The sequence below is a fragment of the Podarcis pityusensis genome (assembly GCF_964106645.2).
Source record: "Podarcis pityusensis genome assembly, chromosome: 11".
NCBI classification, from domain to species: domain Eukaryota; kingdom Metazoa; phylum Chordata; class Lepidosauria; order Squamata; family Lacertidae; genus Podarcis; species Podarcis pityusensis.
Genome location: NC_138036.1, coordinates 17,417,995 through 17,432,961, shown reverse-complemented (window position 1 = coordinate 17,432,961; position 14,967 = coordinate 17,417,995). Strand labels below are relative to the sequence as shown.

The following is a 14,967-nucleotide window of genomic DNA, read 5'->3' as shown; positions in this document are numbered from 1 at the left end:
AAATACATTTTTCAGCGTGTAGTTGCCTACCATTGTCTGTACTTTGCGCACTTATTCTTTGTCCCACCTGCCCAACATAAAGTTATCCTCTTCCTTTGAGCTGTCAGTCCTGTGCCTGATGATAGCAACTTTCATGCAGGATTGTTTCCTGTTCATTATGCAAATGTACTACAAGTTCCTTCGTTCTGCATCCTTTCACCTCCCCTATTTGTTTTTATGGCTTTGCACTCTATCCATTATTCCAGCATCCCACCTGCATTCAATAAAAGAAGATTCTCTTGTGTTTCTGTCCAATGAACTACTCACCTTGGAATGCAGTGCAGCTGCCATCTTTCATTTCAGAACTAACTTGCCTCCTGACGTATTTGCGGTAGGCATTGCAGAAGAGAATAATGTTAAGTGAATTCATAGTAAACCCACTAAAAGCAATATAATTAAATTACAGGTTTATGATTTAGGTCCAGATGGTCAAGGGATGGTGAGGGTTGCTTCTGTTTCTCAGAATGCTATTGTGGCTGCAGCTGGAAAGATTGCCAGGTAAAATATCTACATTAAGGTATTATGCTTGGGGAGCTGACTTTAATCTCTTATTATTAGATCATTTTGTTTACATGGTAAAAAGATCTTGCATGTACACAAGCTTATATCTTGGTTTTCTTTTAGGACCATAGACCGTTCTGTGTTTAAGCCTATTGTTCAGATAGCAGTGATTGAAAATTCTGAATCCATTGATTGCCAGTTATTGGCAATCACTCATGCAGGTAAGAATTCAGTATCCTTTTCTATAACGCTAAGTACCATGTCTATGCCCTGGTTCAAAAACTTACTGGGTGGCAAGCCTGCTCACATGATGAATGAGCAGGTACATGTCCCTCCCCTCTGTTATATATAACATAACGTCAGGAACATAATGTGCTACATAAGACAGGCACTGCATGTGGTGGCCTCTATGTAGAATAGCTTGATTCGTGCAATCATTTCTGGTGCATGGTAGAAGGGAGGCATGGATAACCTGTTGGTGGGAAAGTGGGTAGTATCACAACCCAGTTAGTATCTCCACCCAGTCTAGAATCTGAACTGACCTAGAGAGTAGAGTGCCTGCAAACTGGAAGAAACTAACTAGCAGCAGGGTACTGAAAGGAAGAAGATAGGCAAAGAAGGGGGCCAATAGGGTATAGGATCACTGCATCATAGTATCCTAGTAATCCTAAAGGGATCAAGAAGCAGTGGGTGAAGAGGAATTAAAATGTGCGGATCAATTAGAAATAACCAGGTTTCTATTATCATTCATACCATTGCCTTTAAATGGGGGAAATGAAGCAGTCTGTGTTGTTGCTGTTCAATAGTTCCGTATCTGAACAGAATACTTCAGACTCATTAATGCCATGATCCAAAACTGTTAACTGGAAGCAAGCCCCATTCAACTTGATGGGACTAATTTTGAAGTAGACACAATGCTTTTCAGGGGGTTTTGAAGGTCATGCAGTACGGCACTTCTTTTTTGTTGTTGTTAAAAAGTGTGGCACTTACTGTAACAACTTCATGGTTTCTAGAAAAAAAAGCACTGAGTAGACAGGTATGGGATTGTACTGCAACCCTTTTATGAAATACGTTTATACTGTTAATGGAGTATCTTGTGCTTTTTTCTTAGGTGTACGGATGTATTTTAGTACATGCCCATTCAAGCATCCTTTTTCACGTCCTTCAACATTAACGTTGGTTCACATCCGCCTGCCTCCAGGATTTTCTGCTGCTTCTAATGTGGAAAAGCCATCAAAGGTGCACCAAGCTCTTTATAGCAAAGGTAATTTCTGGAGATGAATTTTTATCAGTAATTTAAGAGACCTTTGTCCAATTTAGGCTATTTTGTCCTATAGAAAGTGATGAATCATAAGACTCGATTTTAGGTTTCAGATTCAGCATTTCTTAATAAATTATTATTATATTTTCAGGTGTTCTGCTAATGGCTGCTTCAGAAAATGAGGATAATGATATATTGTGGTGTGTTAATCATGATTCTTTTCCTTTCCAAAAGCCAATGATGGAAACACAGGTAATTCTTTATATTTTGCTAGGTTATTTTGAAAGTAATAGCTGTTGTGAGAGATGATAGTTTACCTACCTAGATTTCTTTATTCTCTCTTCATAAATCTGTGTAAGAGTTCAAAAGTTTTCTACTTCTGATACTTCTCCTTTTGACACCTTACTGCTTCTTGTTGCAAGGCCATATCACGAGTTGTGACCAGCTTTTCACCTTTCTGATACTGACTTAGAATTATTTGGGGGGGGGGGATGAAGCCATAGATTTAATTGCCTGGTGGGAAGTACATCCTGATTCCGGGACATGGATGGCGCTATGATCTAAACCACTGAGCCTCTTGGGCTTGCCGATCGGAAGGTTGGCAGTTCGAATCCCCACAACAAAGTGAGCTCCTGTTGCTTTGTCCCAGCTCCTGACAACTTAGCAGTTCAAAAGCATGCAGTGCAAGTAGATAAATAGGTACCTCTGTGGCGGGAAGGTAAACAGTGTTTCAGTGTGCTCTGGTTTTTGTCACGGTGTTCCGTTGTGCCAGAGGCGGTTTAGTCATGCTGGGCACATGACCCAGAAAGTTGTCTGTGGACAAACACCGGCTCCCTCAGCCTGAAAACGAGATGAGCACCACAACCCCATAGTCGCCTTTGACTGGACTTAACCGTCCAGAGGACCTTTAGCTTACCTTTATATTTTTACATCCTGATCCAGCTATGGTACAGTAATACTGCAGAGGCTGTGAAGGATAGAATTATAATTGGCAGCTGGAAAGATAGGAGGACAACTAGCTTCCTCAGCTGCAGGCAGAGGTACAATAATATTGTTATAGCTGAAGCATATGATTGGAAAGCAAGTTACTCTTTTATAATTTTTTTACTCTTTACTTTCTTATTTCAGACAAAGACACATGTGGATGGACATTCTTGGGCTCTTTCTGCGATAGATGATCACAAAGCTCAGAAGATAGTAACACCTTTGAATAAAGATCTAATTCCCATAACTGACTATCCTGTAGTTGTACAACAGCATATGCTACCGCCAAAGAAATTTGTTCTCCTTTCGGCACAGGTTTGTAGTACAACTCATTGCTTAAAATAAAATAAAATAAAATAAAAATAGCATGCCACTTCTTTATAAACCGTTCTCCATTTTTGTAAAATATAATTATTAATGACTTTCCTTATAGGGCTGTCATAAAGATGAACAAGGTGTAAGAAGTGTAAATTATTTTGGCCAATAAAAATGCTATAGAAATCACCATTAAATAAATAAGAAATGTTCTGTTTTTCTTTAGGGGAGTTTTATGTTTCATAAACTCAGACCAGTAGATCAGCTGCGACATCTTTTTGTGTGCAATGCAGGAGGTGATGGAGAAGAGATTGAAAGATTTTTCAAACTGCACCCGGTGAGAATTTAACTTTTCCTTCCTATATTAGGCCAGAGATAGAACTAGGGGTTCAACATGCAACCTCTAGCAGTGGGGAGCTCATAAGCAGGTTATGATAGTGATAGTGATCCCTTGCTGGCTATGTAAGAAACTGGGGGGGGGGGGGGAGCATCTGAGACTCAATTTAGGTGTCTCTCAGTGGCTAATAAGGGACGCGGGTGGCGTTGTGGGTTAAACCACAGAGCCTAGGACTTGCCGATCAGAAGGTCGGCGGTTTGAATCCCTGTGACGGGGTGAGCTCCCGTTGCTCGGTCCGTGCTCCTGCCAACCTAGCAGTTTGAAAGCACGTCAAAGTGCAAGTAGATAAATAGGTACCGCTCCGGTGGGAAGGTAAACAGCGTTTCCGTGCAGTGCTCTGGTTCACCAGAAGCGGCTTAGTCATGCTGGCCACATGACCCGGAAGCTGTACGCCAGCTCCCTCAGCCAATAAAGCAAGATGAGCGCCACAACCCCAGAGTCGGCCACGACTGGACCTAATGTTCAGGGGTCCCTTTACCTTTATCAGTGGTTAATAGTTAGCCTCCATTATGTTTTTGTTTGTTCGTTTGTTTTGACACTGTCTTGATTAGTGGCCATCACCCTATTTTATCTTAATAGATTCTGTAAGTGTGTTATTAATTGTGTTGGACAAGTAAGGCAGTTAAAAATGTACCTGTTCAGCATGCTTCTCCACTATAGTGATGACTTCTAGATATATACCTAACATCTGGTAGCAACACCATGTTACTGGCTGCAGTTATTTACACCCTTATATGGACCCCATTGGTGTCAGTAGGACTTCCTTCTAAATAGACAAGTTACCCTTTAGTCCCCTTGCTCCTCATTTCATTAAAACTGCACCAAGATTGTTCTGTCATTTTTACTGATATTTTTTAATGATGGTTCTTACAGGAAGAGCAGGCTTGTGCTACTTGCCTAATACTTGCCTGTTCTTCTGCTGCTTGTGATAGAGAAGTATCTGTTTGGGCCACTCGAGCATTTTTCAGGTAAAATTATTCATATCTGCATTATGCCAAGAGATTATACTTTAAAAATCTATGGTATCCCAGCAGTAAAAGGGTTGTGCTGGACTCTGGTTGGAACATATGAACTGTTAAAACTAAGCATTGCATAAAGTTTCATAGCTGATTCCTGCTTCTCAGTAACTATTGTGCTATGTTTCATTTTGTCATTATAGATTTAAGATATGATCATGCCTCTTTGTACCTCACTCTTGAGAAAAATAGTTTAGGGAAAGCAGCATCTTAGTTCTAATTTGTGTTGAAATTACATTTTTCATATTTAATTAGTAGGCACACAGTGGCCTTGTTTAATAAAACAAGCCAACTTCAAACCATGGTTTATGAAACTGACTTGCTTTAATAAACCATAGCTAAGGTTAGCCACAGGGACGCGGGTGGCACTGTGGGTTAAACCACAGAGCCTAGGACTTGCTGATCAGAAGGTCGGCGGTTTGAATCCCCGCAACGGGGTGAGCTCCCATTGCTCGGTCCCTGCTCCTGCCAACCTAGCAGTTCGAAAGCACATCAAAGTGCAAGTAGATAAATAGGTACCGCTCCGGCGGGAAGGTAAACAGCATTTCCATGCGCTGCTCTGGTTCACCAGAAGCGGCTTAGTCATGCTGGCCACATGACCCGGAAGCTGTACGCCAGCTCCCTCGGCCAATAAAGCGAGATGAGCGCCGCAACCCCAGAGTCGATCACGACTCGACCTAATGGTCAGGGGTCCCTTTACCTTTTAAGGTTAGCCACAGAGGCCCAATCTGCGTGTCACATTAAACTGTAGGTAAAAACAAACTTTTGTTTAGCATGAACCCACAAAATGCTAATGCACACTGCTGAGAAGTTCTTGCTCCACTTCTGCTGCTGTCCGACTGTAAAACAAAGTCAGGGTTCAGGGGTGCCAACTTGAATGAAATATTGTGGGGCCCAGGGCTTACCCCACCCTGCATAATTGATCACATGACACAGTTCACATACACCATTTTAATCGCAATGCCCATCAACTTTGTGGGGGCCAAAGCCCTCATGGCCCCTAGGAGTTGGCTCCTATGTCAGGGTCTGATTTGTTGTGACACCCAAAGCCAGCCTAATGGTTTATAAATAGTAACCAAGGTTCGTTCATGGCTTACTTCATGTGGTTTCTTTGATGGAAGCAAACCACAAACCCTAGTTCAGATGTCATGAACAGCAAGGCTCTGGCACAGCAGCATGTGGAATGGAGCTAGGGCTTATTAGCAGGGTTATTATGGCAGGAACTAAAAGTTTCAAGGGGGCTTGTTATCAGCATTCACCAGCTGATCTACACATGGGGAGCTCCCTAGTGCAGCCAATCCCAGCAGGGCTTGATTGAGTGCTGCTTGCCAAAGAGCACTTGAAAGCACACTTTAAACTTCCAGTTGTTCCTTTGCTGCCACCCTTTTGTCCTGTTTCACACCTGATGGTTAGCTGTGGGGCAGGTGGGCATGGTTAAGGAAAAACTGTTTTGGCAGTCCTAATTTGGCCCATAAGGGACGTGGGTGACGCTGTGGGTTAAACCACAGAGCCTAGGACTTGCCGATCAGAAGGTCGGTGGTTCGAATCCCCATGACGGGGTGAGCTCCTGTTGCTTGGTCCCTGCTCCTGCCAACCTAGCAGTTCGAAAGCATGTCAAAGTGCAAATAGATAAATAGGTACCACTCCAGCGGGAAGTTAAACGGCGTTTCCGTGTGCAGCTCTGGTTCGCCAGAAGCAGCTTAGTCATGCTGGCCACATGACCCGGAAGCTGTACGCCGGCTCCCTCGGCCAATAAAGCGAGATGAGCGCCACAACCCCAGAGTTGGCCATGACTGGACCTAATGGTCAGGGGTCCCTTTACCTTACTAATTTGGCCCATGGGCCAGAGGGTCCCCTTGACACACCATTATAGGGTTTAGACATAACATTAAACAGTGGACAAGCTATTTTTTACATATGCTTCACAATTCAACCACCTAAAGAAGTATTTATTGACTGTTTGACTGCTTAAAAATAATCTGAGAACTGATTGCAGCGTTGATACAGTTGTTTTAATTTTGTGAATCTCAGATATGGTGGTGAAACACAGATGCGATTTCCATCCACCCTGCCGCCTCCAAGTAATGTTGGGTACGCACTGGGATCTCCTGTTCCACCTGGTAAGCAGCAAATATAGTCAGTACTTTTAGGCAAGAGGGTTTTTTTACCTTTTATTTTGCAAAAACATTCCATCCACTTGCAGCCACTCGTGTAGCTTTAGTAGTCATTCACTACTGTTGAGTTCATGATTCAGAAGTGCATTTATACTTACTGTACAAATGCCCTTCCCATGCTGAAAGAAGAGGAAATTGGCAGTACTTTGAACTGTTTTAGTATACAGATCAATTTAGCAACATAAACCTTCATATTTTATATCTACAATATGTAAGCGTTGAAATAAATGAAGATTTGAGGGGGGGAACTAATTTTCTTTTTCCTTCACCCTCTTTCCTTCACCCTTTCCCATGCCTGATGCAAAGATATGCCCGTCCCTCTAAATTCTTTCAATATGTCTTGAACTGTAAGCCATCTCTGCCAGTGGCATCTCATAGCAAACTGTGGATGGCAGACAATTACTGAATAAAAATGATCCCTTCTCCCTGCCTCAAACTCCCTGGTTTTATATTGTAATCTCTTAAAGCTGTGCTCTGATTATTGCTTTTTAAAAATTGTTTTTATTAAGATTTTCTTGGGTTACAAAAGTACATACAGCATCTCTTCTTTCAGTTCACAGAATACTGTCTACAGATCATTCATATTTGATGTGAGACTCGTTATGGACAGTATAAAGTTGGGGGAGGGGAGAAGGGGGATAGTAAACTCATTCTTCTACATAGTGTATGCATAAGGGTTTTTCGTTAGCATCACGTGGGTCAGTTCTACTTCTGTTCATTTATTGGTTTTTGTGGGTGGTGAGATAGACATGGGGGGGGTAGGGTGCGGATGGTTGCCTATAGTTGACCGCAATGAGTTTTGTTTGTGTGCTTGAGGGGGCTGTTGGATCAATTTGTATGCTATTGGTGGGTTCCTGTTTTCTTGTTGGGCTGTGTATTATTGCTTTATGGTTGCTTTATAGTATGCATTGCTCTTCTTATATTAGGTTCTCCTATGTCTGCTAGTAGCCCCTACCCTAATCCAAGCTTTTTGGCAACACCAGCCCAAGGTATTTCCTTTTAATTATTTAAATATATTTCTCTAATACTTATAATCTTGCTTCTGTCTTTTTTAAAAAATTGAGTTTATGTTCCAGGTTTGCATCCTCCAACCATGTCAACTCCAGTGTTCACTTCAAGCAGTCATATGTCTCAACCCAGTGCTTCTCTTAGTGGCATAATGTGCCCTGAGATAGTGTTTTCTGGAAAGCACAATGGTATCTGCATATATTTCTCTCGGATCATAGGGTAAGTTATTTATGGAAAGGTGAGGATACATGTTGTTATAACCTGACAAAATGAAGTTTATCTTAACTGTGGTTGGTGGAAACAGCCAACTTCAAATGGTGTTGGTATGCTTCCACTAAATATGGATAAGATTAATCACGGTTTAGGGTTTCACAGCACACTAAGCTGTGGTTAAACTTAAAAGGGAAGCAGAAGCTTCCAGTGTCATCATGTGCTGATTACATGAAACTTCAAAACTGTATTTTCTTGCTTTCCAGAAACATTTGGGATGGAAGTATAGTTGTGGAGAGAGTTTTCAAGAGTGGCAATCGAGAAGTTGTAGCTGTAAGTACTGATGAGTATTAATGGCTGTTTTGGAATCTTATATGACGTTTCTAAGGGTAGTTGGTAGTTTGGGGGTTAATACTGGTGTTGATGTCTATATATGAAGGAAATCAACATGGTGACTATTGGTCAGTGTGCCATCACAAAGCACCACACTGCATAAGAACCGTATTATTATTATTTTCTTCCTTTCAGGAAGATGGATTTAGAAGGGAAGAACATGTTTGTCCCTGTAATCATCGGGTTTAATAGGTTTGGCTGGAACTTTGTACCAGCATGAATCAGCGGAGATGACTGTAACCTTTGATCTTCTTTGATAACAGTGGGTGCCAGATCCAAACCCATCACTTCACTGTTGTGCCATTCTTAGTATAGGCGTATTCAGAGCTTTGGGGGGGGGGGCCAGGCGAGTAATATATGCATAGTAAGTGCAAGCCTTTAAACTCAAATGCTGATGATAATAAAGATCAGGGGTCAGCAACCTAAGGCCCATGGGCTACAAGTGGCCCATAGGGGTCTGACTGGCCCATGGAACCCCGCCGCCCGCTCAGTCGGCTCCTGTGCGCTGTGCTAAACCGGTGCAGAGCAGAACAGGGACCGCCTTCCGCGACGCTGGCCGGCTTCCCATTGGCTGCAGGAAGCTCCTGCAGCCAATGGGAAGCTGCGCATGCCTCCTCCGCGCTGGAAGGAGTGCCGGAAATAGCGGTTGCGCATGTGTGCATGCGCGCACTCCGGCCCACTGCTGTGTCTGCGGGACAGTGAACAGACCCAAGCCACAAAAACTTTGCCAACCCCTGATAAAGATGAATAGCAAGTTTCATCTTTGAATTCTACTCCTCGCCCAAATTCTCTTCAGATAGAAAAACAGCTTGTCATATAGAAGGGTTCAACCATCCCTCTCCCAAAAATATTAGTAGCTTAATTTTGCAGAATCAAGTGATAGGTTTTCCACTTCAAGGTGGTGGTGGTTGCAAATTTGAATTCTCCCTCTTGGTGATCTCAAAACAAAAACCCATTACTACGAAACCCAATTTTTGGAGAAAGGACCAGCTTGAAAGTTAATCTCTTGATTCTTCACAATGTGTAAGCTTAGAAAAGCAGTTACTTGTGTAAACATAGATCTGGATTCTGTTTACCTGTTGTCAGGTGTGTTTCTCTGGAGGTTCTGGAATAGGGCAGTCTTGATGATTGGGAAGTGTAACTAGTAACTAGGCAAGGCTGGTATCAGGAAGTTACACCATAAAGGGAGATTCAGGCCCAACACCAGCTCTTCCTGATCATCACAGCAAAGAGCTTTCTCAGCTTGTCCAGAGCTGCACAGAATTGGTTCAGCAGCAACTAAAAGGTTGCCTTTTTATCCCCCATCTCCCTCGTAAGTAGTGGCTTCCTCTGCAGTTTTCTTTTCATGCACAGGGGAAAGGAGAAACTTGTGGTCTTCCCTTCTTCCCCTGTCTGACTCCAGCTCAAAAGGTTTTGCAAAGCAACATTTCCTAACAGTGACTTTTCCTGGTTACCCAGAAACCTCCAAGAACAGAAATTTAGAATAAGTTAAAATTGGTTAGTTTCAAATATGTTCATTTCGGTTAACCTCTTTCTTGTTTAGGTTGAAAGCAGTGTTCCACCACAAGTGTTAGAAACTGTACTACAAGAATTAAAAGGGCTGCAGGAATTTTTGGATAGGAATTCACAATTTGCAGCAATAGGATCCCTTAGAAATCCCAGGTAAGATTAAGGGTGTTGAGGAAAACAAGCATTGGTGGCTGACAGTTGTGTTGTACAGATAACTGGTATGAAAGTTTGAGCTGTTCCCTTAGAAAACATATGTATCTCCAATATTTATGCATGAATATTTGTGGTCTTTATAGCAGATTTATTATCCAACTTGATAGGTCTCTATAGCAGCTTACAAAATACAGCTTAGGCCAGTTTTCAGACACATATTGCTTCTGGAGCAACCATATTTCTTCTGTGAACTACCAGCACTTTTACAGTTTAATCAGAATCTACAAATGAGGACTTTGTGGGACCAAAAAGGGACTGCATTAACCTGCCAATCCTCAGGCCATAGGTACTAAACTGACTTATGCCAGACTCCTGGTCTAGACTAGCTTCCTAATAACTCCCAGAGCACTTTAATTTAGGCCTAACAGCCCTATGGGAGACTCAAGGTCAGCAAATGCTAAGCAGAACTCGTTTGCCCTACCTGTCCCTAAGTCTTCTTATTAGATGGCCTTTCCCAGACAAAATTAAGATAACCAGACTTAAGGGGCTTTGAAGGATGCTTAAAAGGATGGTAAATCTGAGTTCACTGTTAACATATTAAACAGCTTCTGCTATCTAAACCAGTTTTTACTACTGTATATTTGGCATGCGACGGCCCCAAGCACACCATACCCTATTTATACCGTGTATACGTTTTTTCCTTGTTTTTCATGAAAAAGCTTTGCCACCTCAGCTAACCTGCAGCAGCGATTACTCGGATTCATGCGGTCCGATGGTGGAAGTTCTCAGCAACTGCAGCAAGAGCTCCAGAGAAAGTTTCATGGTAGATAAATAGCTCTTTTTTTCTTTTCTCTCTTCTTTAGCATGTATCTTTGAAGAAAACTACATGGGGACAATTTCTTTCTAGCTTTAATAGTAAACAGTGAATATTTTGAGACTGTTTGAGAGGCTAGAAATAGAAATAGCAACTTGAAAGAGAAGTTGCTGAATTACAACTCATTACTAAACTAAAAACTATGGAGAGACCTGATCTGAATAGAGATATTGGATTCATGTCCCATTATACATACTAAAGCTAATTTTGGTCATCTGTCCCTTTAAAAATCCCTTGCCCTTCCCTGTGGAACCAACTGCCATAACAGTCATCAACAGTTAGAAGGTTGAAGCAACCTCTGCTTCAAAGTATCTGACAAAGCGTGTATTACACACAAAAGCTCATCCTTTGAAAGCTTATATTTAGTTGATCTTCAAGGTGCCACTGGAATTATTAAAAAATATTTTTTTCATCTTTCATCTTGTTATTTACTATGACTGCATTACCATATTAGGGATTGCTTAAACCTGGTGAATCCTACCTAGCAGAGAAGTGTTAGAATTGGGTAAGCCAACGATCCCTTCATGCCACATACAGTGGTGCCTCGCAAGACGAAAAGAATCCGTTCCGCGAGTCTCTTCGTCTTGCGGGTTTTTTCATCTTGCGAAGCAAGCCCATTAGCGGATTAGCGCTACAGTATTAGCGGCTTAGCGGGCTTAGCGGATCAGCTGATAAGCGGCTTAGCGATCAGCTGTTAAGCGGCTTAAAGATCAGCTGATAAGCGGCTTAACGACCAGCTGATAAGCAGCTTAGCGATCAGCTGTTAAGCGGCTTAGCGATCAGCTGTTAAGCGGCTTAGCCATCAGCTGATAAGCGGTTTAGCGGCTTGGGAAAAGGGGGTGGGAAGGAAAAAAACCCCGCAGGAACTCGCAAGACATTTTCGTCTTGCGAAGCAAGCACATAGGAAATTCGTTTTGCGAAGCACCTCCAAAACAGAAAACCCTTTCGTCTAGCGGGTTTTCCGTCTTGCGAGGCATTCGTCTTGCGGGGCACCACTGTAGTTCTTTGTTTCTAGTGCTTGAAAACATTTTGTGAAAGCATCTGTTACTTGACACATTCACCCTTGTGTGTGTGACATGTTCGGGGGATAGAAATAAGTTATAATTTAGCAGTGTTCGTTTCACTTTTACAGCGGAGGCACAATTAGCAGAGAAGGCCTCCCTTCAAGGCATCCAGCAACTTGTTCGGAAAACCTGCCAGGCTTTGGCACTGTGGAAGCTTCTTTGTGAGCATCAGTTCAACATTGTCGTGGGTGAACTTCAGAAGGTATGTGCCACCGCACTCCTTGCTTCTTCTTTTATTTTTAAACCATTTTTATTGATTTTCCAATAAAAAACATCCAATTAATATATCCAGTCACAATACTCCAATTAAAATAAAAATCTAAAATAAAAAAGACCAAATTATAGTCCAAATTATAGTTATTAATTTTTCAGAGCTCCCCACAGTCTGGATCTCTGAAGCATATCTCTACATTTCAGTCCTGCCTCTCCTTGTTGTTTCCATATTTTCCACATCTCGATTTTGACACTTTATAATTCTCCGTCCCTGAGTCCACGATTCTCAATCATGTCAAACGTCATGTACTTTCACCCATCGAATACAGCTTTGTTAGTATATATTTTTCCAACTGTCTTTTTATCAGCGCAGCTTCCTCTGACTCCATTCCAATTCGGGATGTTGTCCAAGTCTGTTACCTGAAGTTTAATGGCGCAGCAACTCCCAATCATTAATTGTCCAAACCTTCCTTTTGAGCTTTATTGAACCAGTACCGTCCAAGTTAAATTGTTAGGCAAAACTGTTTGCAATATTACAATGCAGATAAACTATTCCACAAATATTTGGCGATCGATCAGCCTTTGATCACTCCTTGCTTCTTGACCTGGAAGACATAGGAGTTTTATTGTTCAAAGCAGAACATTGGGATCTTCTGGACAATAGGTATCACTTAGTGATTTTGCAGTCTTTTAAATATTTCAGAGTGCCTCACTATTTTAAAGGGCAACCTGCAAAGTACCAAAATCAATTTTAATTATGATGCAAGTTCTTATATTGGTTTATTAAAACAGAGTTTCACGCTGATGTAGAGGGTGGTTTGCAGGTTGTGCCCTTCTCTGCTGACATTATCAAAGTTATTTTAATCTTATGCATATTTTTAAAAAAGATAATGTGTGCTGTAAATTATGCTGTCCTTGATGGTTTGTTGTAATGTAAATGCAGCAGGATTTCTCTCTTACGAAATTTAAACAAGAAAAAAGCATTTAAAATTGGGGATGTGCTTTTTCCATAGGAGCTTCAGGAACACCTGAAGGTGACTACTTTCAGAGACTTGGTAATTAGAGATAGAGAGCTAACTGGAGCCCTTATTGCATCCCTCATCAACTGTTACATCAGAGACCATGCTGCTGTTGATGGGATTAGTTCACATTTACAAGACATCTGCCCACTGCTCTACAGCACAGATGATGCTATCTGTTCCAAGGTATGGTATAGTAACCAATATGAGAAGAAGTAAGGGTGTAGGGGTTTTTTGTTCGGTTGTGTGTGTGCATTAGCATTAGCATGCTATTTCTGCATCTAGTGAGGGCAATATAATATGAGAATTGCATTCTGTCATGCTGCGCTCAGAATAATATGGTTCCAGTTACAGATGGGTAGCCGTGTTGGTCTGCCATAGTCGAAATAAAAAAATTGGTGCTACAGGAAGGAATTTTTTTATTCAGAATAATATGCATATAGAAGTGTTAAAATTTATCAGTTGTCACTGGAAAATATTTAATATTAAACTACTGCAATCATTTTAAGAAAATAATTGAAAGATGAGTGTTACGATCTGTAGAAGGATAAGGGGACAGCTTAGCACAAGAATAATTTCCTAGACAAAAAATATCACTTCTGGCCAGGAAGTAGAATAATTTATTGACTTCGTTAAGTGTGAGGGATGCTTCAACCTCCATCTCGGTAAATCAACATGCAGTGCAAAGCTGATATAGGCCTTGGCTTCCCACTGAATGTTCAATGTGTGCAGTTCAAATGAAGAATGCAGACTTTGATCTATACTTGTGTCTTACTAGGCAAATGAACTACTTCAGCGGTCCCGACAAGTTCAGAACAAATCTGAAAAAGAGAAGATGCTAAGGGAGTCATTGAAAGAATATCAACAGATTAGCACACAGGTAGATCTTGCCAATGTCTGTGCACAGTATAGGCAAGGTGAGTTACAAGCATCACTGAACTTTTAACTTTATGAATATAGTGTTGTTTCCAGTGTTAAGTCATCCTCAGAGTAGACCCAGTGGGTGGTATTAAGCTAGGTTTTACTCAGAGTAGACCCACTGAAAGTAATGGACCTAGCTTAGTCATGTTCTTTAATTTCAGTGGGTGTACTCTGAGTATAACTTAGTTGAATCCCACCCATTGAAAGAAAGGGACATGATTTAGGAGCATAATTTCAGTGGGTCTGCTGATCAACTTATCTTTCTCTCTGCAGACCAACTGCTACAGGAATATCAGTATTAAACAGTATAGGAAGTGGTGCACATACATCACAGTTAGAAAAAAATGCAATACAACACTAAAGAACACATATTTTTCCCTATCTGCTGCCACCCAGTGGCCCAGAACGCTGATGTGCTTTCTGCGCTGTTCACCAGGAGACAGGCTCTTCCGAAGAAAGACTGGCTGGGTCCTTGCAACTGGAGGCACCTTCCCATGTCTTCTCTGAAACTATTCTTTCTTCTGCCTCTGCAGCGAACAGATGCAGGTCTCCTGCTTTTTGCAGAACAGATTTTTTAAAATAAGAGGAAGAGATAGGAACCACGGAGCGAGAGTGTGCTCCTGCTGCCAACTTTGGCTACTCCAAACCAACCTGATGTCTGCGTTTCACCCTCTCCCACTCCTTAACTCCTGTCTCTTTCCTGGAAGAATGAAGTTGCAAGCAGGGTAACTGTGACTTGTGTTTGGCTTCATGACCAGACACCATTTCCTCCTCAACCTTCAAATAAAATTCAGATTCCCTGTAATTTTTATGTTTGTGTGCATCAGGCATATTTTATCATTTGAGAAATCTGATATCATTTGTGTAACACTTAATACGTGAATTGAGGGTTTCGGAAACTAATCACACAGTACTC

At 41.6% G+C, this 14,967-nt stretch overlaps 1 protein-coding gene across 2 annotated transcripts in view; it reads left to right on the top strand.

Annotated features, from left to right (window-relative positions):
* NUP155 (nucleoporin 155) overlaps positions 1–14,967 on the top strand; it is a 35,631-nt gene that overhangs the window by 10,149 nt on the left and 10,515 nt on the right. For both annotated transcript variants that reach the window (XM_080972291.1, XM_080972292.1), the window contains exons 9-24: positions 446–537; positions 664–761; positions 1,652–1,804; positions 1,953–2,053; positions 2,930–3,100; positions 3,327–3,437; positions 4,371–4,465; positions 6,545–6,633; positions 7,614–7,676; positions 7,764–7,914; positions 8,172–8,238; positions 9,842–9,960; positions 10,680–10,783; positions 11,967–12,100; positions 13,125–13,316; positions 13,909–14,047. In XM_080972291.1, coding sequence (XP_080828417.1) covers positions 446–537; positions 664–761; positions 1,652–1,804; positions 1,953–2,053; positions 2,930–3,100; positions 3,327–3,437; positions 4,371–4,465; positions 6,545–6,633; positions 7,614–7,676; positions 7,764–7,914; positions 8,172–8,238; positions 9,842–9,960; positions 10,680–10,783; positions 11,967–12,100; positions 13,125–13,316; positions 13,909–14,047 — 1,879 coding nt within the window. The remainder of the gene's footprint in view (positions 1–445; positions 538–663; positions 762–1,651; positions 1,805–1,952; positions 2,054–2,929; positions 3,101–3,326; positions 3,438–4,370; positions 4,466–6,544; positions 6,634–7,613; positions 7,677–7,763; positions 7,915–8,171; positions 8,239–9,841; positions 9,961–10,679; positions 10,784–11,966; positions 12,101–13,124; positions 13,317–13,908; positions 14,048–14,967) is intronic.